A 22195-nucleotide genomic window follows, 5' to 3' on the forward strand; every position below is an offset into this window, starting at 1 on the left:
TTATCCAAAAGATAAGAAACAAGTGTTGGCAGGGGGTAGAAAAAAGGGAACCCTTGTGCACTATTGGTGGGAATGTAAACTGATAAAGCCACTACGGAAAATAATATGGAGGTTCTGCAAAAAGTTTAAAATAGGACTACCAAATGATTCAGCAATTTCACTTCTGGGTTATTTAGCCAAAGAAAATGAAAACATTAATTCAAAAAGATATATGCAGCCCCATGTTCATTGCAGCATTATTTATAATAGCCAAGATACGGAAACAACTTAAGTGACCATCCTCTGATGAAAAAAGAAAATGTAAAATACATAGATGGATAAATATTATTCAGCAGTAAAAAAGAATGAAATCTTGCCAGTTGCAACAACAGGGATAGACCTTGAGGGCATTGTGCTAGGTGAAATGTCAGAGAGAGAAAGATATACCGCATAATTTCACTTCCATGTGCAATCTAAAAATAAAAACAAAGAAAAAAAAAAAAACTAAGCTTATAGAACAGTTTGATAGTTGCCAGAAAAGGGGGCAGGAGGCGGGGTGGGAATGGATGAAGAGAGCTGAAAAGTACAAACTTATAGTTATCAAATAAATAAATCATGGGGATATAATGTTCAACAAGGTAACTATAGTTAATAATACTGTATTGCATATTTCAAAGCTGCTAAGAGAGTAGGTCTTAAAAGTTCTCACACAGAGAAAAAAAATTCTGTAGCTATGTAAAGTAATGGATGTCAGACTTACTGTGGTGATCATTTCCCAATACTAATACTAAATCATTATGCTGTACACCTGAAACTAATATAACGTCAATTAAATCTGTTTTTTTTAAGCTGGTAAATTTTGGTGTGTGTGTGTGTGTGTGTTTGTGTGTGTGCGCGCGCGCGCACCACAATTTTAAAAAATGTTTTTAAAGAAGAGAGCTTAAGTCCAAATGGACATTAAGAGATGGAAATCTAGACCAGGGTGAAGGCAAAAGGGAGAATGGTCCTGCCCCGGCCACTTAGGTTACCGGGCGTTTTCTGCCTCGCCCCTCCCCCCGCCAAACAGTAACAAGCGGGCACACTTTCTTTAGAGCGTGAAACAACCAAGAAGCTCAGGAAAAAAGACATGTTTGGAGCACCTGAAAGGAGGACCGCCAAGTTAAACAGTTCTTTCAATTCCCCACCCTTCTTTCTCCCCGAACAGGCTGGGGTTCTACAGCAGGAGAAGAGAGGGACTCAAGGCCTGGCTGGACGTCTGGCATCCATCCTCCGAGGTCAGCCCCCTCCATAACGCGGGAACTGCCAACCCTGACCGCAAATTTCAACCGTTAGGCCTCTCCCCTGCCCGCCGCTTACCACCACAGCCGTGCGGACTTCAGGTCGCCTCAGCCTACGCGAGACGCGGCTCCACCGCCCAGGAACGCGCGCGCTGCTTGCTGATTGGATCTGCTCCCACCCACCCCAGCCAATCCCGGAACTCGCTCGGCCGCTGACGAACAGGCTGCGCCACTGCTTCAGCATTGGTAGCCCAGCTGTAAGGGTCGCGCTTTTTCTGACGATGCGGACAACATGGCCGCCGAGGGTGGTAGTGATTCTCAGCAGAGAAGGAGAAGGCGCCGGGATGCGGAGGAACCGGAAAAAACGGAACTCGGCGAAAGAGAGCTGGCAGTGGCGGTGGCCCAAGAGAACGACGAGGAAAATGAAGAGCGCTGGGTTGGGCCTTTACCTGTAGAGGCAACGTTGGCTAAGAAGAGGAAAGGTAGCTACAGAGATAGGCACAGGGGAGAGTTGGAATGCTGCGTCCCCCTAGTACTGATAGAGTTCAAGCCGGACCCCAGGGCGGAGGGTGTGTGATTGTGAGGATTTGTGCCCTCGGAACAGAGGGTCCTCTTGTCACTTCTGGCCGTTCGGTACTTGTACGTCCTCCCGAAATAGTGATTTGGTCGGAGTAAAGCGTCTCTTAGATGGTATCTAACACTATTAATCTCTGATTTCTTGTAACAGACGCTAAAGGTAACTTACGCCGATACTTAACGCGTTTGGCGCCTCGCACTTAATCCGTACAGCAGCTATAGAGGTTGGAATTTATAACTCCGTTCAGTAGATGTGGAAAAGAGTACTGCTTCTGTTTAAGGCTTTTAGTTCAAGAGTGGTGTTAGTGTGTTGGGCCGCCGGGGAAGGCGGTGCCTATTTAGAATCGTAAAGAATAGGTAAAAATCATTTCAATCCTGACTGTTACACTAATGAGTTTTCTGACCTAGGGAAAGTTACGTAAGTTTCCTGAATCACAAGTTTCTCATCTAAAAACCGAGGTCTGTGGTATTCAAACCATACTTATGGGATACCATGGCCCGCAGCACTTTGCCACTAGCGTGAAATAGTGACAGAATTTTATCGAATAGAAAGAGTGATGAAAGGGATAGATTAGATTTTATCTTTCAAGTTCTTTGAAATGTTTTCCTTAAACGTTTAAGACCATTAACATGTGACTTTTCTGAAAGCTCAAATCTTTATTACTTTCCCTGCTTATAATTCTAAAGTGGTTTCTTACTATTTTCAAAACAACTCCAAACTCCCAAACATAGCATACAAGGCCCTTCTTGATAGGATCTCTCCTTACATCTCTCAGCACTGTTCCATTACTTCTCTCTCCCAAACCCTTACTCCTTACTCTGTACTCCTGTCATACTAAAACACTTGAGAATGGGTTATGCTCTTTTTTCTCCTGTGGATGCCGAGGTGAGTATCATGGTGTCTCTGCCTGGAGTAATTTCCCTCATCATTTCACTTGGCTAACTATTGTTCAACCTTCAGCACTGCTCAGCTATCACCCCTCATCTGGGAAGCCTGTGATTTCTCCAGTCTAGATGGGTTTCTAAAGCACACTGATCATAATTCTGAGGTATGTTTATCACACTGAATTTATAGGTAGCCTTCAAATTTTATGTATCCGAGTTTGAAGAAGATACTTTTTTGAACATTGTACATTAACACCTTTGAAGTGCCTTACCTTTTTTACGTCTAGGTCTTCCTTTTAAATCTTCCATAGCAACTGTTTCCTCAATACATTTGCTACATTCTGTAATTGTATATTTGTTCATGAGATTATCTGATTAATTTTTCTCTCCATTGTTAAAACTGAGCATGTAAAAGCAAGGACTGCATATTTTGCTCCATTGCTTTGTACAGTGCTTTGCATATAGTAGGTGCTAAGTAAGTATTGAATGAATGAATGAATATTACGATTTTGATGCTCTTAATTATTTTATTGTATTACAGTATTTTTCCATGTCCTTTTTTATGGAAAAGAGTGGAGGAAATGGAAAAAAATCCCAAAATGTTTAAGTGCTGATATTAGCATTAGGAGACAAAGAGCTTATAAACGCAATTACAGTTGAGACAATTAGATGCTTATTGTAGTTAAGCCAGTCAGTAGTGTATTCAGCTTGAAGAAAAGAATTGTAATTTAAAAACACATATGAAATGTTAGAAAAATGCCATAGAAGATTTTGTCTAAAAGGACAGGGGTTTAGTAATATATTTAAATTTCTAGAAATGGAAACATCCCCTTTAATATGTCCTTTGGACATTGGGCTTCTGTAGACATTTCCAGAAAGACATTTTTCTTAATTATGTGGCACCAACTTTAATTAAACTGATGGTTTCTCAGGGACAGAAACTATGTGCTACTCTTCTTTTTGTCCCTGTGCTTTGTAACCTATTTTGTTTTCAATAAATATCTGTTCAACAAGTGAACTAACAAACAGCAAAAAAAGAATGTGTATCAGATAGAATTAAATTTAGCTACATATTATAGAAAAATCCAAAATGACAGTAACATTAAAAAGATAGAGGTATACTTCTCTCATGAGTAAAAGTCCTAAAATAGACAATCTAAGGTTTGTGTGGAGGCTCCAAAGGGACGTAGGCTCTCTCCAGCTTTCTGCCCTAACATCACTAGTGTATGGACTTCATCTTTGTCCTTAGCAGTTATTAGAAATACAGCGCTCATCTCCCGGTTCCAAGCTGTAGGTTGAGGAAAGGAAGAAGGGCACACCTCTTCAAGGAGACTTCTTGACTGTCATACAATACTTCCACTTTTATCTCTTTGGCACATGGTCACATGTAACTGTAGAGAAGGTCTTCTTATAGCTGGATGTCAGTATTCCCATACAAAAATGGGAATTCTTTTACTAAAAAGGTAAAAGTAGCTTGTTGGACACAACTTTGAGTCTGCTATTTAGTAATTAGAAAAAACTATGAAACAGCTTGTGTTTCATTTAGCAACTTATTGTAGCAACTTTGGCCATCATTGGACTGTTTTATTAGGTACGCATAAAATGTCATTTCTTACTGGAAAAATTTTTCATAGCTCATATAATGAAATATTTACTCAGATTGCCGCTTTAAAAATATTTTGTTCTTGTAAAAAGCTTGAGACGCACTCAACTAGATATCCTCCAGGACTTTCTCAGCTCTAAAAATCTAAGTTTTTATTGTGTCTATTTGTTTCAAACCTGGTATCAGTGACTTCAAAGAGGGTCAGTGCCTTCAAGATAAATTGAGAAATATAGATGACCACTGACCTCATTATTTATTTAAATTAGCACAAAAATTGAATCTACGTGATTAGAAAGATGGTTGTGATATTTTCATGAAACTTTAAGGTTTTTGTTTTTAATGAAAGCTTTACATTAAGCCAGAACCACTCAATTCTTAAGTCTGGTAACAGTTAAACATCTATATAATGCCTGAGAACCTGTCCTGACTGATTAAATAATGATGTTGCTCAGTTCTGTGAAATAATGAAAGTTACAACTGACATAACAGACATTATATTTTTTTCATTACACATGAATTGAGAGAAATTAAAATCTAGAAGAAAATACAAAATAGTGTTTAGTTCCAGTTGTTAAAAAATAAAATTTTTTCTTTACTTTTTTCCCTTAGTTCTAGAGTTTGAAAGAGTCTATCTTGATAATCTCCCCAGTGCATCCATGTATGAACGGAGTTACATGCATAGAGATGTTATCACCCATGTGGTGTGCACCAAGTAAGTCTATCGCATCTTCATTTTTTTATGAAAAGTATAATTTTGTTTTAAACACTTCAATTTTGAGGTGGATTTGTAGAAGTAATTTTAGCATATTAATGGATTTCTATTTAATTCCATAGATTTTGTATTAGTTTAAGTTAAATAAAGACCTACATGCTCTTTTCTGTATCATACAGGGAGTGCCTTCTCTAAGACAAAATTCCCTAGTTTGTGTATATGTCTTCTGGAGATAAATGCCAAAAGAGGATGATCCAGGTAGTACCTGAGCTTCCCAGAAGAAGGGTGTATTAGTTAAGATGGGAGTAGTTGGTAGCTGACATCCTCAGTACTCAAGGGGGAAATGATGAGAACTAAGACATTGTGGAAATGTCACAGGACCTTCAAAATAGATGAATGGGGATTTGTAGAAGGATAATAATAATAGTACACATTATCTCAGTTACATACCACGTTTCAATAAATGGTTTCTATTTTTATGTAGCTGACAGAGAAAGCTATACTGTACAAAATCTTTTTCATACAAACAATCAAAATACTTGGGAGAAGATACAAAACACACTTACATTGAATCTTGCTGTATATGAAAGTAGTATATTGCAATTTAATTATTTATCAGCTTTGGAAAAATGGTACATTTTTCCTGTGAAAAAACTGCCTATAGGGTAATTTTAGCAATAAAGAACTCCCAAAATCTAGTGATTCCCAGTGAGGTTTTTTTGTTTTGGTTTGTTTTTTTAATGTCAAGTCCTAGGTCAATTCTGAGCCTAGCTCTTAGGGTTAAAATTAGTGCAGCAGCAGTTGTTGTGATAGACAGAAAAAAGCTTCAGATTTTGCTGTGTTCTTTCTACCCTAATCTAGTGGTTTGCATAAAGAAAGTTTTTTGGGGTTTTTTGGGTTTTTTTACAAATCTGTTACAAAAGAGTCCAAGATTCTCAGTGAATGATTGCTTTGCGGTTGCTAAGTGATTCTTATATCTGCATTAGAAATTAATTTCCACATTTTATATATGCAGGACAGACTTTATTATTACTGCCAGTCATGATGGACATGTTAAATTCTGGAAAAAAATAGAAGAGGGGATTGAATTTGTTAAACATTTTCGTAGTCACCTCGGTAAGAATTTGACTTTTTTTCTCTCTTTTTAAATTATATTCATTAAAGTTTCTTTAAAAAAATTTTTTTTGAATCATGTCCATTTATTTCATTGGTATTTACTAGACTGTTTTGATTTATTTAAATAGGAGTTATCGAGAGTATTGCAGTTAGCTCTGAGGGAGCATTGTTCTGTTCTGTGGGTGATGATAAAGCAATGAAGGTGTTTGATGTAGTGAACTTTGACATGATCAATATGCTAAAGCTTGGGTAAGTCTTTTTTAAAGTATAGTTTTTTACTTAGTGAAATAATTTTTAAACTGAACTTAACCATTACATAACAGAATATATTGCTATTCCATTAAAAAATGCGCCTTTAGGTTTTACTCAGAAAAATTAGATATTATGAATCCTTGTTATGATGCTGTTTGAAAACTGCTGTGGTTTTTGTTGTTAATCACAGCAGAAATTTCCAAACAGCATCAAGGAGTCGTTATATGCATTTAATACAACTTAGTAAATTAATGAGGATCCTTCATGTCTAATTTATTAGCACTTGGAATCAACTTCCTTGCTGTGCTTAGTTCAGTAATAGGAGATTGTGTTCTTATAAGGCTTATGCACATTTTTGGAGTTGTTAGTAATTTTGAACTTTGAAGTACATTGACACCCAGACTCTGTGGTTAGACTGTATGGGAATGAGACTAAACAAAAGACCATAGACTGGGTAGCTTAAGCAACAGAAATTTATTTTCTCACAGTTCTGGAGATTGGAAAGTCCAAAACTGAGGTTCCAGCAGGGTGTAGTTTCTTGTGAGCTCTTCTGGGTTTCACACTTTATCATCATTGGGGACAAGGCAGGGATGGTGTCTTGCTTTTCACTTCTTAGAAGGCCACAGGCCTGTGGGATTAGGGCCCTATGGTTATGACCTCGTTTAACCTTAATTAGCTCTTAAAGACCTTTTCTCCAGAGAAAGGGATTAGGGATTAGGGCTTCAGGGTGTGAAGGGAGCAGTGAGGGGTAGGGGTGGGAATGTAACTACACTATTCAGTATGTAGCAGAACTTCTTTTGGAATTTCCTCCAAAACCAATTTATGAGCCACTAAAGGAAATCAGTCTCATTATGTATGATCAGAACTTATTTTTTGACTACAAGTAGAAATACCTATTGATAATCTCCTTTTCCCCAGATTTGTTTCCCCCATGGTTTACCTATTTAAAAAAAATTAAATCTATTCATAAATGTTGAACATTTGCTACCTCTGAGGATGTTGAAAGAGTACAGGCATACCTCGTTTTGTTGCACTTTGTAGATATTGTACTTTTTACAAATTGAAGTGTGTGGCAACCCTGTGTCGAGCAAGTCACCATTTTTCCAAAAGCATTTGCTCACTTTGTGTCATTATTGCACATTTCAGTAATTCCAAAAACATTTCACACTTTTTCACTATTACGATATTTGTTATGGCAATCAGTGATCTTTGATGTTACTATTGCAAAAAGATTATGATGTGCTAAAGGCTCAGATGATTTTTTAATTAAGATATGTACATTGGTTTTTTTAGACATAATGCAGTTGCACACTTAATAGACCACAGATAATATAAACATAACTTTTATATGCTCTGGGAAACCAAAAAAATCTGTGTGGCTCTCTTTATTGCGATTTTCACTTTATTGCAGTGGTCTGAAACTGAACCTGCAATATCTTCAAGGTATGCCTGTAATTTTTTAACCTTTGGTAGAAATTCTGAGAGTCCCCAAAAAAGTTATGAGCTTTAGCTCAATCATTGGAATAACTGTAACTTCTCAGGCTGACTACTTCGAAGGAGACAACAAACATTTGAGTTTGAGTTTGGTGTGTTGATTAAATCTGTCCCAGTTCTTGTATAGTTTATCAGGTAGTATGTTCAAAGCTCATGGTTTTAAGATCAAGTTACCAATAATGAGAATGTGATATCAGAATGTTTTTCTTTGGAGCATAGTCATGACTAAAATATTTTGATCTTAAATATTTCGAGAATGGATTTATAAAGTATACTGTTACACACTAACCTATTTAAAAGTAAGTTATACATAGACAGAGATCTGAAAAACTATACCACAGAATATTTTAGGGCCCAGGTCTGGTTAGGTTTCCCTATAAATGATCTGTTGTATACAGTTCCCTTCTTGTGGTTTGATAGATCTTCAGAAGTTATCATTGCATTGATGTGATCAGAAAGAGAAAAAATAGTGGCTATTCTTCATTGTTTTTCTGTGTCTCTCTGCTACTTTTGAGCAAGGAATCCAAAACAAGCTAAATCATTGGCCAGGACATTTTTTGCTGATGAGAATGGGGAGGGTTGCTTACTTGTATTGACCTCTTTTTTCCCCCTCAATTCTTTACTATTTTAGCTATTTTCCGGGACAATGTGAGTGGATCTATTGCCCAGGGGATGCCATATCTTCAGTTGCTGCTTCTGAGAAGAGTACAGGAAAAATTTTCATTTACGATGGTCGAGGAGATAACCAGCCATTACATATTTTTGACAAACTCCATGCATCACCTCTTACTCAGATACGGCTAAACCCAGTTTACAAAGCAATAGTGTCTTCTGACAAATCTGGAATGATTGAATACTGGACTGGTCCTCCTCATGAATATAAATTCCCCAAAAATGTGAACTGGGAATATAAAACTGACACAGATTTATATGAATTTGCCAAGTGCAAGGCTTATCCGACCAGCATATGTTTTTCACCTGATGGGAAGAAAATAGCTACTATTGGTTCTGATAGAAAAGTTAGAATTTTCAGATTTTTAACTGGAAAACTCATGAGAGTCTTTGATGAATCATTAAGTGTAAGTGCAATATAAATTTAATCTAATTTTACTTTCTGAAAATGTCTTTATTTTTTGCCATTTCTTTAAAGGTATTTTTCTGGATACAGACACTTAGATTGATAGTTATTTTCTCTTAAGATATTAAAGATATTATTCAGCTGTCTGCTGTCTTGCATTGTTGCTCTTTAAAACTTTCTTCCCTACGTTTAGGATGTATTATCTTCTGAGCCACTTACACTTAATGTGGCTGTTTTTTCAGTTGTTTTGTTTGCAAACTCATTCTTTTGAGATCCTCAAAATTCATGCTAGGCCTCCTTTTCTTCTTAAGCTGTTCATTCTTGTCTGTCTGTGTGACTGCTTCCAAATTTATTTCTCCAGCTTTCTATTATAAACAGACTGAGTCTCCTGTTCTTTTATTCTTTTTCTTTTTGCTGTCTTCATGAATGACACCGATATCTGTCTGCTTGCACAAGCCAGAAACCTGAGTCATCTTTAACTCTTTTTCTCACCCTTCTATTTAATTCATCATGAATCCTGTTGATTTTATTTTCTACATATACTTTAAATCCATCCATTTCCTTCTAGCACAGCTGTCATTATCCTAGTTCATAATCTTTTCCCTGGCCTATTGCATTTCCTGCTCCCTTTATCTATTCTGCTTTCCTCCTACTGTTGTTCTTAGGATTAAGATCTGCCGTGTTGTGTCCCTGCCTACCACTCCAACCTACTGTAAATCACCTTTCTCCCTGCCTCTTACTATAGCCAGTTAGGCCTTTCAATTTCTTGAATATGCCTCCCACCACAGGGTCTTTGCATATGCTGTTCCTGGTGGCGGGAGTGATTCCTCCCATTACATATTGAACTCATCCTTCAAATCTCAAAGAGTCACTTCCTCTGGGAATCTTTCACTATTCATCCAATAGTGAAAGGAGAACTTTTTTTATGTGGCTGTGTATCACTCTGTTTATTTTCTCTTATAGTATTTTGTATGATCTTATTGTTTGATTACTGTATATCCATCCCCAATAGACTCAACTGAGTGTGATCTCTGGCCCTGTATCTGTTTTGCTCATCATTGTATTTCAAGCACTAAGAACAGTACCTAATACATAATTACTGCTAATGAGAATTTGTTAGAGCATGTAGTTGTGGAATAAGAGTTTTTATCCACACAAAGGTAACTAGGTTTTGTGGAAATTTGAGTCTCATCACCTGTTTCCATCAAGTGGTTCTCTAACTGCTAATGGTATGTCAAATCCTCTGAAAGTCGGTGGATTGAATCTTTGTAGCAATAGTGTTTTTTATATAATAGTGTCAATTCTACAGTCTTGGTAGTCACCAGTTTACATTAGGTTCCTGCATTAAGCTCTTCAAAAATTCTACCACTCAGGTGATACTCTTATTAGGTGGCAAGTGATTGTAAGTTGGGTGGATTATCTACCTGAAGTAATATGAATCCAGACAAAAGGAAAAATTATTTGCTAGTCAAGTCATCCTCATAACTCATTTTCTTGATGGAACAAGATAGCTTTCCATTATGCTTTAAAGGAAAATCTTCTCTTATGATGTATTCTTCTTTATGGTAGTGGGTAACTACATATTAGTTTCAACTTAAATGTAATTTTTAAAACTCTTTATAACTTACAAGTCTAACAAGATTCCTTATGAAAAATACTTAAAATCTATTCTCTGAGCTGTTTAATCCACTCTTTCTTCATTGTTGTCTTCAACAAGTTGAAGTTACAGGACTAGGGTAATAAGAGGAAGTCAGTAGCAAAGCATATGAGAGAAGTTGAGATTGAGAATGAGAGAGTTTGCAGGAAAAAAGGCCAAATGCCAATCAAATAAGTAACAATGCTAGTGACTAGTTAATGACTAGAATCCCATAGTTCCATGTTAAGGGAGGGAGCTTCTAGCTGGTTAGAGTCCTAGTTAAAATAGACAAATTTAATTGGATGATGTAAAGTTTTATCCTCTAGTTTTTATTAACTAGGATCACTGCTTGTGACCGTGCAGTGATAGAAGTCATAGAAGCCCTGCTATTAAAGCTTGAATACTGTAAAAAGATAACTGATTGCTTAAAAGGCTGAATTAACATTTATAAAATATTTATATGTGGGCAGATGGCCATCTGCAAACTTTTAAGTCTTGAAACTGAATCTTCTCTCTAGCAAAAATAATCGGAGTCCCACACTACAAAAATGTAGTCCAGCATCTAGGCTGTTTCCAGCAAAAGAGTAAAGCAGCATATCAGTGTCAGAGACTGGAGACAATAAACCCTAATGGCCAGGCTTTTTAGCTCTCCTAGAAGACCTTTGCCTCATGTTGTTCCCTAATACACGTGGCACGTTTTCATTTTTAAAGTTGTTTATATTGTTGTTCTTTCCATACCTAGAAAAACTGGAGATTTTATTAATGCAGGCATGAAAATAGGAAGTAGATGGGACATAAGCCTGGCTTCTTTTCATCTGCAGTGGAGAGCTATTTTTGATTTCTGCAGTTTGTTGCTCTAAATGGCTGGCAAACTAAATGTAAAGATTACATATTTTGAGAGACTTAGAGTGTGGTAGTACATAGTAATTAAGATGTGACCCCTATCTTGGAAGTGGTGTATTAAATATCTCAATAAAGTAAACCAAATGTCCAAACTAAAGGACACTCATAAAAATATTCATCTATCCCAAATCACATTTACCTAATGATATAACTGTAGTGATACACCAAAACAACTTGAAACATTTTCTGAGATATCATGAAATTTTTATAAATTAGTGAAATCATTAAAGAGTTCATTCATTCAGCAAAATGAATTGAATCATTCATTCAACAAAAATATGGCAGGCCCATGATCCTTTTACAAGGACCTCACAATCTATAGCTTCATTGTCCAATTTAATAGCCATTAGGCACATATGGCTGTTGAGCACTTGGTAGGTGACTGGTACAAAGTGAGATGGGCTAAAAGTATAAAATACACACAGGATTTCAAAGACTTAAGGAAAAAAAGAATATAACTTACTTCATTTTTTATATTGCTTAATGTTTTAATATTTTTCATATTGCTTAAGGTCTTTTGATAATATTTTGTATATATTGGACTGAATAAAACATTAAGATTAATTTTACGTGATAATTTTTACTTTGTTTAAAGGAGCTACTAAAAAATTTTAAGTTACATATGTGGTTTGCATTATGTTTCATTTGGAAAGTGCTAGTCTGTGGCTTATAAAAGCACCAGGTATGTTTCTGTAAAGAAGCAATAGTTATGTATCTTTTTCATTAGAAGAACTAGTTAGTGTAAATACTGGGTTTTTTTAATAATTGAACTTATTAATGCCTTTTTATTTCCTGCTTATAGTGTTTAGAATCCTCCCTAAGAAAACATATAAGTACACCAACTGTCAGTGCCTCTTAATGTATACTCTGCTTCTGTTTAAATTCTCATTCCCTTTATCATGTAGCTTTTTTGTTAATAAATGGTTTGTTTCTTAGATGTTTACTGAACTGCAGCAGATGAGGCAACAGCTACCAGACATGGAATTTGGCCGACGAATGGCTGTAGAACGTGAACTGGAGAAGGTGGATGCAGTAAGATTAATTAATATAGTTTTTGATGAAACTGGACACTTCGTGCTATATGGAACAATGCTGGGCATTAAAGTTATAAATGTAGAAACAAACCGGTAAGCTTTAATATGATGTATGCTTTTTAAAAATGCATTTTTGGAGGACCATTTCCTCCTTCTGAGAAACAATGGGAGTTTTGTTTGTTCCAAGACAAGTGGAATGGTCCCAAACGTCTAAACTTAACCAAATGTTTTGACTGGATTTTTCTGTGGTCTTTTGGTTGTTTATAATCTTATGTAAAAAGTTTCCACTCATGTTTGTAAAAGAAATGGAAGGAAGATATGCATAGTTGCAATTTTTTTTTTAACAAGTTTCAGTCTGTCTCTTGCTTATTGATTTAAATTAGCCTGGTTCATGTTAAATGTTGCCAAATATTTTAACCACAGAATTCAGCATTACATCCTGCTAGACAAAAAATCAGAAGCTAAAATGCATGAAACCACAATAAGCCTTTTGTGCAAACAGTCCATTTGGTCTTAGAACAAAATTGCTATAATCAGATACTATCACTGAATGTAAATGAAAAGAACTTACAGTATATTTAAAGGAGGAAAAATCTTGTGCTGTACATTCTCACATATAAACAAATTTATTCTGTAGTTCTTGGCAATACAAAATCTTTGAAGGCTTGCAGAAAGATTAAGATAATAGGGACAGGTTAAAACTGTATGAATGACTGTATTTTTTTAACCTGAAAATTATAGATACCTACCAATTTAAAATAACTTCTTGTGGGTGGTGGGAGGGGTAAAGAAACACTTTTTAAAAACCTTTTACTAGTTATTTTGTACAAAGATAAAGGATAGTTGATTCCGAACTTTCATCTGTAAAGTTGTTATAATTGGAGTGAATCCTGATAATTTTATCGTATAAAACATATTTTCCAGGTGTGTGCGGATCTTAGGCAAGCAAGAGAATATTAGAGTGATGCAATTGGCTTTGTTTCAGGGAATAGCCAAAAAACATCGTGCTGCAACTACTATAGAAATGAAAGCTTCTGAAAATCCAGTTCTTCAGAATATTCAAGCTGACCCAACAATAGTGTGTACCTCTTTCAAAAAGAACAGATTTTATATGGTATGTGGAAGTACTAGGAGATACACCTTAATGTTTCTTCCAGTTTGGTTGGAGTTTTATTTTCTTAGCTTGTGCTTTCAACTGAAGAGAATGTTGGCAATAATTGTAGACATTCTAAACAACCATAGTACCATTTTACAAAATTAATACTGTAGAATTTTTAACTAGGTCTTGATTTTAAGTATTTCTGTACTGTTTTCCATCCTGTAGTGAAAAACTTTCAGCCCAGCTTCTATAACTATTTGTGTTGTCTAAGATGATAGGAAGTAAGTGGTTGTAGTAATAATTGGATCCAAAATAGTTCTTGCTGTGGAGATTTTAAAATTCTTCAGTTTTAGTATTTTTCACCTTTTTCTCTTGAACGTAACTTCTTTCCCCAGAACTTGCATACTTCCTTCTCTAACTACATCTCTTTTTACCTTTTGACTCCACTGTAATGATGCTACCCTGGAATTGTAAGTTCCTGAAGAATTTTTTTCTGGAGAATGAGAAGTACTTTGCACATTAACTATGATGGAGGTCAGAATCAAACTCCTAAGCTGTCTAGGAATAGCGCCATTCTAATTGTTCAGCCAAGCAGAAAAATCTAAAGTATAGAGACCTCTGTGCTTGTATTCTGTCCTTCACTCCCCAGGAAGAGACTTTCTAAGACCCATGTGTGATTATTCTTCTGCCTAAAATCCTTTAATGACTCCTCAGCTATCTACAATAGCTGCGCTCTGAGTTTATCTTTCTTCATTTTTAGTTCATTTGCTATACTGACCATACTGAACTTGATCCCATTTGCAATAGTTGCGTGTTCTTTTTTGCCTGTAGGCCTTTGCACAGGCTATTTCTTCTTCCAGACACACACGTCTCCCCAGTTCTGAACTCATACTTGATGTCTCAGCTTGGAAACCTTCTCTTGACATCAAATTTGGATTAGGTGTGCCTCCTTGTATTATGTGTTACACTTGTTGGAATAATTTGCTGTTTTGGTTTTTTATGTTTTGAGTTTTTTTTGTTTGGGTTTTTTTTTGTTTGTTTTTGGTCTCTGACACTGTTCTCCCCTCCTCAAGATAATATGAAATCCATAAAGGGCGGTGTGTTTTCTTCACTGTTGAATCCATGGAATTTGGTAAAGTGACCTATTGTAGTATAATCATTCATTTAGCTATATATTACAAGCAGCTATGATGCTTTAAAGGTTACCAGCATTTGGTAAATGTAGGAAATAGTTTACCTACCCCAACCAAGCTTTTAACCTAAAATGGGTACATTCCTTTAAGATGAGGATTTTGTTATTAACTTTCAAACTCATTACTAAAAATTTATTAATACATGTTAAAGGAAAATAATTTTCTTGTTTTTACCTGTAATTTAACTATTTTGAAGGTAAAAATAAATCATAAATGATAATTTTTGATATACACTAAAAACACATATACTAATTTTCCATCCACTCTATTAAAAAATATTAGTAAGTTTGCTTTTTCTTTCCCCAGAGGGTTAGTTTTTGTTTTTTTAAAGTATAGTTGGTTTACAATGTTGTGTTAGTTTCTGGTATACAACAAAGTGTAAAAATATAATTTTATATATAACACACACATACATATTCTTTTTCAGATTCTTTGCCATTATAGTTTATTACAAGATAATGAATATAGTTCCCTGTGCTATACAGTAGGACCTTGTTTATTTCATATATAGTAGTGTATCTGCTAATCCCAAACTCCTAATTTATCCCTCTCCCACCTTTCCCCTTTGGTAACTATGTTTGTTTTCTATGTCTGTGAGTCTGTTTTTTAAATAAGTTCCTTTGTATCATTTTTTTTTAAATCCCACATATAAGTGGTATCATATATTTGTCTTTCTCTGTCTGACTTCACTTAGTATGTAACCTCTAGGTCCATCCATGTTGCTACAAATGGCATTATTTCATTCTTTTTTATGACTAATATTCCATTGTGTGTATATATGACATCTTCTTTATCCAGTCATCTGTTAGTGGACATTTAGTTTCCTTCCATGTCTTGATCATTGAAAATAGTGCTCTATGAACACTGGAGTGCGTGCATCTTATCCAATTTGAATTTTCTCCGATATATGCCCAGGAGTGGGATTGCTGGATCATATGATAACTCTATTTTTAGTTTTTAAAGGAACCTCCATACTGTTATCCATAGTGGCTCTACCAATTTATGAAGATTCCCTTTCCTCCACACCCTCTCCAGCATTTGCTATTTGTGGACTTTTTGATGATGGCCATTCTTACCAGTGTGAGGTGATACCTCACTGTAGTTTTGATTTGCATTTATCTACTAATTAGCTATGTTGAGCATCTTTTCATGTGCCTATTGGCCATCTCGATGCCTTCTTTGGAGAAATGTCTATTAAAGTCTTCTGCCCATTTTTTGATTGGGTTGGTTGTTCTTTTGTTACTGAGTTGTATGAGCTGTTACATATTTTGGAAATTAAGCCGTTGTCAGTTGTGTCATTTCCAAATATTTTCTCCCAGTGTGTAGGTTATCTTTTCATTTTGTTCATGGTTTCCTTTGCTGTGCAAAAAGCTTATGTTTGATTAGGTCCCATTGTTTATTTTTGCTTTTATTTCTATTGCCTTGGGAGACTGATGTAAGAAAACATTGCTGCCATTTATGTCAGAGAATGTTTTGCCTGTGTTCTCTTCAAGGAATTTTATGGTATCATGTCTTCTTTAAGTCTTTAAGCCAATTTGAGTTTATTTTTGTGTATGGTGTGAGGGACCCCAGAGTTTATTTTTATGTTGACTAAACCATGTCTGTTCCTATAAACTTCAAAGAAATAGAAAAACAAAAATTGTCACTCACTGTGTATTTATACAGCTAACATTTTCATAAATTTTCATTGTTTTATTAGGCATATATATTCTTTAGCAAAACTAAAATTTTCAAATGAAGTATCATGAAATAAAATTTTATAAAATTTGAACTTTAATAGTTCCATATATGAACTAAATTAAGATAACTATTTAAAAATTCATATAATTAAATAGTACAACAGACATGCCATTCCTCTGACAACTGGAGAATAAGATGTTAAGGCAGTAACATCCTAGCTTGATTGTTCCATTATTTGGAATCTATCCAGGTGGATCGAGGAATGACATTGGGCAAGACAGGGCCTGGGCACTAGTTGATACCCAGTTAGAGCTGTCTTAGAGAAAAAGATTTCTGCTTACTAAGAGTCAAATAAAAGAAACAGGACTTGAGAAGTCAGAGTTTTAACAACTAAAAAATTTTTTCTCAATTCACCCTAAAACATGAAGATCTTGAGATTTCTACAACTTCACTCAAAATGTACATTTTAGGATTTAGATAGATCGTTAGGGTGCTGAAAAAAAAAAGAAGAAGAAAAAAGTGGAAGGTCAAGATCCATTACTGATTCATTTTTGAATCCTCATCCTACCATCAGCCAGTCCTGCTCATCGTAATAACAATTATTAATGTGTATATAGCACCTTCTATATGTTAGGCACTGTTCTCTAAGCACTTTCCACTCCTTCATTTAATCTTCTCAGCAGGCACCATTTGGAGTAATTATTATCCCCATTATGAATGAGGAAATGGAATTAATTTACTTCACCAAAGTCACATAACTAGTAAGAGGCAGAGCCAGAATCCAAGCCCAGACAATCTAAATAGTGAAGAATAAGCAACAGGCGGCAGGTTAGGTAGGATGTACTATATGGCAGAAGCAGAGAACTACTCCATTAAAACTGCATCTTGTTAAATGTATACTCAAAAAAATTTCCACACCAAAAAATTAAATTCCATTTGAAATTATACATCTTCAATATATGAATTTTCATATTAGGTAAGTATAGAAATAATTTAACTGCCTTACACAGCTTGTGATAGGAAGTGATTACTAAAATAAGGATTTATTCTGATGGGAATTCTTACTTTCCTCAAATACTTCATTAGAAGTGAAATTTTATTGTCCTAAATTTTAACCAGATGAAAAGTTTAATTCACTTTTTATTTTCCTCCTTGAGTTTACTAAACGAGAACCAGAAGATACAAAAAGTGCAGATTCTGACCGAGACGTTTTTAATGAGAAACCTTCTAAAGAAGAAGTCATGGCAGCTACCCAAGCTGAGGGACCTAAACGAGTGTCAGACAGTGCCATTATCCACACAAGCATGGGAGACATTCACATCAAACTTTTTCCTGTTGAGTATGTACTATTTTCATTGTTGTAAATACACACAAGCGTAAATATGTATATTCAAAGAAACGTATTATACAACTTAAAAGTTCTTGTTATTTTGACTGAAGGAATTTTGAAGAATTTAAATGTTTGAGCATCTAGCCTGAGCTTTCTGTTAAATGTTAAGCTAGAAAATGGGAAAGTTTTATAGATATATACACATACTTCACAGGTTTATTATTATGAGATCAAAATATATTGGCTGTGAAAGCACTGAATGTAAACTATAAAGTGCTATACAAGTGTATATCACCATTATCATTAATTTACACTTTGTAAGTTTTGTGGCTTGTTTGTTGTAAGTAGCTTTCCTCTCAAAGCACATCTTTAAAAGGGATGATAATTATTTTTCCTTACTGACATTTGCTAGACATATATTACCTATTCTTTAGTCCCAGTAGCGATGTTTTAAAAATAAATTTCAACAACAACAACAAAAAAAAAATAAGGGCTTCCATTTGAAAAAGCAGAAAAGTATTCTGGACAGTTTAAAAGTTTGCAAAGTGAACATGCAATACCAAATACAGTACAATATCACTGGTTGTTCTTGATCTGAAAGAGGACATCTTTTACAACACCTTGACTTGAAAGCATTTATTTATTTTGGACATGAATGTTTTATATCCAAACCGTACCTTGGTACTGAACCAAAAACTAGGCAGTTCTAGACTCCTAGACCATCTCATTCTTAAGTGTTCAGAACCCATGCATCCATTAAGCCTATTCCCTACTGTGTTTGGTGCAAGATTCTTTTGAATCTGTCTGCCATTCCTAGCTTTAGGAGTTACGACATGATAATGTACTATATTAAATCATCTTATGAGATTAGTTAATATTATTTAGAAACTTCATACTCTGAGTGTGTGTGAGTGTGTGACTGTCATTTAAAGTTTGTTAAATTTAGAAGCTGTCATTTCAGTGAATAAGTCCTTGGTCAGGAATATGTCACCATACTATGACGTTGTTAAGAAAATTACCTTTCCCAGGAACTTAACCCCACTATGTGCAGTTAACTATATACATATAGTGCTATGATTATGTTTTTTTAACTGCAGAATGACTTTGGAATCTAAATACTGTAAAACTCAACTGTAAAAAGCAATCATATCTAAAGATAAAATGTTAAACTATAAGAATATGCTACTGCCTGTATGCCCTTTCAACTCTTGGTTGTCCTGAAATCAGCAGTTACGAAAAACAGCCTGTCCTTCTGAAGCATTCAAAAGATATTGCAAACACCCATTAGGAAGCCAAACTACAAAGGAAACTGTCCTAAGATGCTGCCAATAGATTTCACATTTTTAATATATTTCTTACTAGGTGCCCTAAGACAGTGGAAAACTTCTGTGTTCACAGCAGAAATGGTTATTATAATGGGCATACATTTCACCGTATAATTAAGGTAAGTTATACAAATTTTATATGATTTAAGGAATAGTATGTTATTACATAACAAGAGGTTTAAATGTAAAGAATCTTATTCTCTCCCACTTAGGAGTTTATTAGAAAGGAATAGAAGAAACGGACTATCGAAGCCCAAAGAAAAATGGATGGTCATGAATATCAGATCTAGAATCAAGGATATAGGGATAGTAGCATGGTTACCTTTTTAGAAACAATGCAGCAATATTTTTGTCAGCAGCTAAATCAAAGGGTCAGATAATGAGTAAAGTGTCTTGCTAAGATAAAACCTATAGCCAAGGTAACATGTTCCTAGTGGTTAGATAAGGTCTAGATCTAGAAGATAAGATTAAATAATAGAAGAGCCATGTTGCCATTTTATCTGTGAAAACTACCGTTAATACCTGAAGAGCAGAATGAACTCAGCCTAGGATTTTGCTGAGCAGCATTCCGTAAAATGGATGGGGCAGTGATGTAGTTCTTGGTTACTTGCAGGTCAGAAATGGCAGGAAAAATATCGGAAGTAAAAATCAGCTTTCAGGGTTCTGAAGGAAGTGGTGAAATTACTCACTAGGAAATCCAGAGTAGGGAAAGGGAGGATAGAAGAGTGGGGTAGTTATGTAAGACCTAACATGGTATACAGTATCCTAAAACTCATTTACACTAATAATTGGCTTTAACTAGATGAGCAAGATACTACATGTTTATAAATGGAAAGACCTCTGCATTTTTGTTTCAGTCACTGAAGTAATGTACTAGTTAAGCAATGGAAATACATTACCCAAATTAAAATGTAACTATGGGTTTAATCACTTTATAGGATGACTGTTAATAAAGTTAAGATTTCACTGACTGCAAAACACTTTTGACAAACAGACTCCAAAGCATACATATATGTAATATGTATAATACAGTTTTGTCTACTTTCTGTTAGGGCTTCATGATTCAGACAGGAGATCCAACAGGTACTGGTATGGGAGGAGAAAGCATATGGGGAGGAGAATTTGAAGATGAATTTCATTCAACATTGCGACATGACAGACCATATACACTCAGCATGGCCAATGCTGGATCAAACACTAATGGATCCCAGTTTTTCATAACAGTAGTACCAACGGTAAGTAGAACAGCATTGCTATAAGCTGAAGATTTATAGGTTATGATCTGAGAGAGTGAATTCAGTGAAGAGAGAGCTGCTTTATTCTCTACCATTATTTGTATCTGCCAAAATATAAAAATGGAAACAATTTAGAAAAAAATTAAAATTACCTAACAAATCAGATTTAACTTTGTAAAACAATCATTTTGTAATTCAGGACACTTGAGTTTAAGCGAACTTTGCCACTACTAATTATTTTACCTCTGGGCTTGTTTCCTCATCTTTAGAATGGGAGGATTAGAGTACAAGAATTCGTGATACTAAGACTTTTTTTCCACATTTTTCTATCTATGAAATCAGAGTGGAACCCATAATCAATGACATTGTAGATTTGATGAAATACAATGTAAGAATATGTAGCTCTCTATCACTATGCAGTTCCACCAAATTATAAAAATTATATTTTATTTTTGGAATTAAGCACCAAGCAATGAAGGGAAAATATTTGTAACTACTATCTGCCAGGCACATGGTCTCATGTAATATTCACAGTAGTTCTAGTATCAGTATACCCAGTTTTAAAAAAATTACATGAAGAAACAATGAGACATGATTAACTTGCCAAAGGTCAAGTAAGTAGCAGAGCCAGTGTTTGAGCTCCCATCTGTCTGATGCCAAAGAACATGCTGCATAAACTATTCCTTACTGCCTCTTAACTGTGCAGGTAGGATTCCTGCAGAGAACTTTTAAAGCCTTACCCATAATTCTTACCCATGTTTCTTTAAATAATTACCCATAATTCTTTAAACCATGTGAAGAAACTTTAGCAAACATCTTCCAACTCCCTTTGATCTGAAAGATGCAGATATTTAGTTAAACATTATACTTTGCTTTTATATTTTGTCATATAAACATGGAAATCACTCTTAAAAGATGCTAAGTGGAAGTATATCTTTTAAGTTATATTTAAAAAGCAAAGCCAAAGTATAAATTCTCTTTAATTTGCTCAGAGGGTGTGTTTAAAGAAATCTGGGCTTACCAACATTTTCCATTTGTCCTCCAACACAGCCTTGGCTTGATAATAAGCACACAGTATTTGGACGAGTGACTAAAGGAATGGAAGTTGTACAAAGGATCTCCAACGTCAAAGTCAATCCCAAAACAGATAAGCCCTATGAGGATGTCAGCATCATAAATATTACTGTAAAGTAAGATAAGATTTGTCTCATTGTATGTGTAAATAAAAATACACATATATTAAATATAGGATTATTTTACACGAGGAAGCCCTTAAGATTTGCTGAATATACAAATCATGTTTCAAGGATTCAGTATTGTATTTTTCATTAAAGGCTATTTAAAAAAAAAAAAAAAAAAACTCTGCCTTTGAGTTTTCTTGCAGTAGTTCTCATCCTACGAGGTGATTAATTGAAATGGACTAAAACTGAGACACAGCACTCTTTACATGTATTTCTCATGAGACTTAAAACCATATTAAGTGATAAGAATGGTTATGTATTTGTTCCTTAGCTTTTTAGAAATATGCCCTTATATGTTTCTTTAGATCCACTAAGAAAGCATACCAGGATCTGATAGTAATATACTATATCCTTTCTTTTACAAGGTTTGTGTGTCATGCCAAATAATTTTGGTTTTTGATTAGTTAAGTAGTAAGTAGTGGGAGTAAAACTTCAATAAATAAATAGGAAGTACCTTTAGTCAGAAGTGTTAAATTCCTTAATAATTGTGAAATATTCTTTCAAATGTAAGAATCAGAAAAAATGAATACCTGAGTCCTTGGTTTTA

At 34.9% G+C, this 22195-nt stretch overlaps 2 protein-coding genes across 5 annotated transcripts in view; one reads left to right on the forward strand and one right to left on the reverse strand.

Annotated features, from left to right (window-relative positions):
• Nucleotides 1-1430, reverse strand: part of CENPK (centromere protein K) — a 36877-nt gene extending 35447 nt beyond the window's left edge. For 2 of the 3 annotated variants that reach the window (XM_032473129.1, XM_006186083.3), the window contains exon 1: nucleotides 1336-1430. The gene's annotated coding sequence lies outside the window, so the exon portion shown is untranslated. Of the gene's footprint in view, nucleotides 1-1118; nucleotides 1314-1335 lie in introns of those variants that run through there. The other variant, XM_032473126.1, reaches the window with a different exon arrangement.
• An 82-nt stretch (nucleotides 1431-1512) lies between these two features.
• PPWD1 (peptidylprolyl isomerase domain and WD repeat containing 1) lies at nucleotides 1513-22195 on the forward strand. 2 transcript variants are annotated; one of them, XM_006186079.2, is made up of 11 exons: nucleotides 1513-1738; nucleotides 4930-5032; nucleotides 6048-6148; nucleotides 6277-6397; nucleotides 8526-8973; nucleotides 12448-12638; nucleotides 13470-13659; nucleotides 17675-17856; nucleotides 19210-19291; nucleotides 20225-20407; nucleotides 21458-22195. In XM_006186079.2, the coding sequence occupies exons 1-11, from the start codon at nucleotides 1549-1551 to the stop codon at nucleotides 21599-21601; spliced, it is 1935 nt and encodes a 644-aa protein (XP_006186141.1). In that variant the 5' UTR covers nucleotides 1513-1548; the 3' UTR covers nucleotides 21602-22195. The 2 variants fall into 2 exon arrangements, with proteins under 2 accessions (XP_006186141.1, XP_014415888.1); XM_014560402.2 differs by lacking the exon at nucleotides 1513-1738 and having other exon boundaries at nucleotides 4981-5032; nucleotides 6048-6073; nucleotides 6375-6397.

Source organism: Camelus ferus, chromosome 3 (assembly GCF_009834535.1).
Source record: "Camelus ferus isolate YT-003-E chromosome 3, BCGSAC_Cfer_1.0, whole genome shotgun sequence".
NCBI lineage: Eukaryota > Metazoa > Chordata > Mammalia > Artiodactyla > Camelidae > Camelus > Camelus ferus.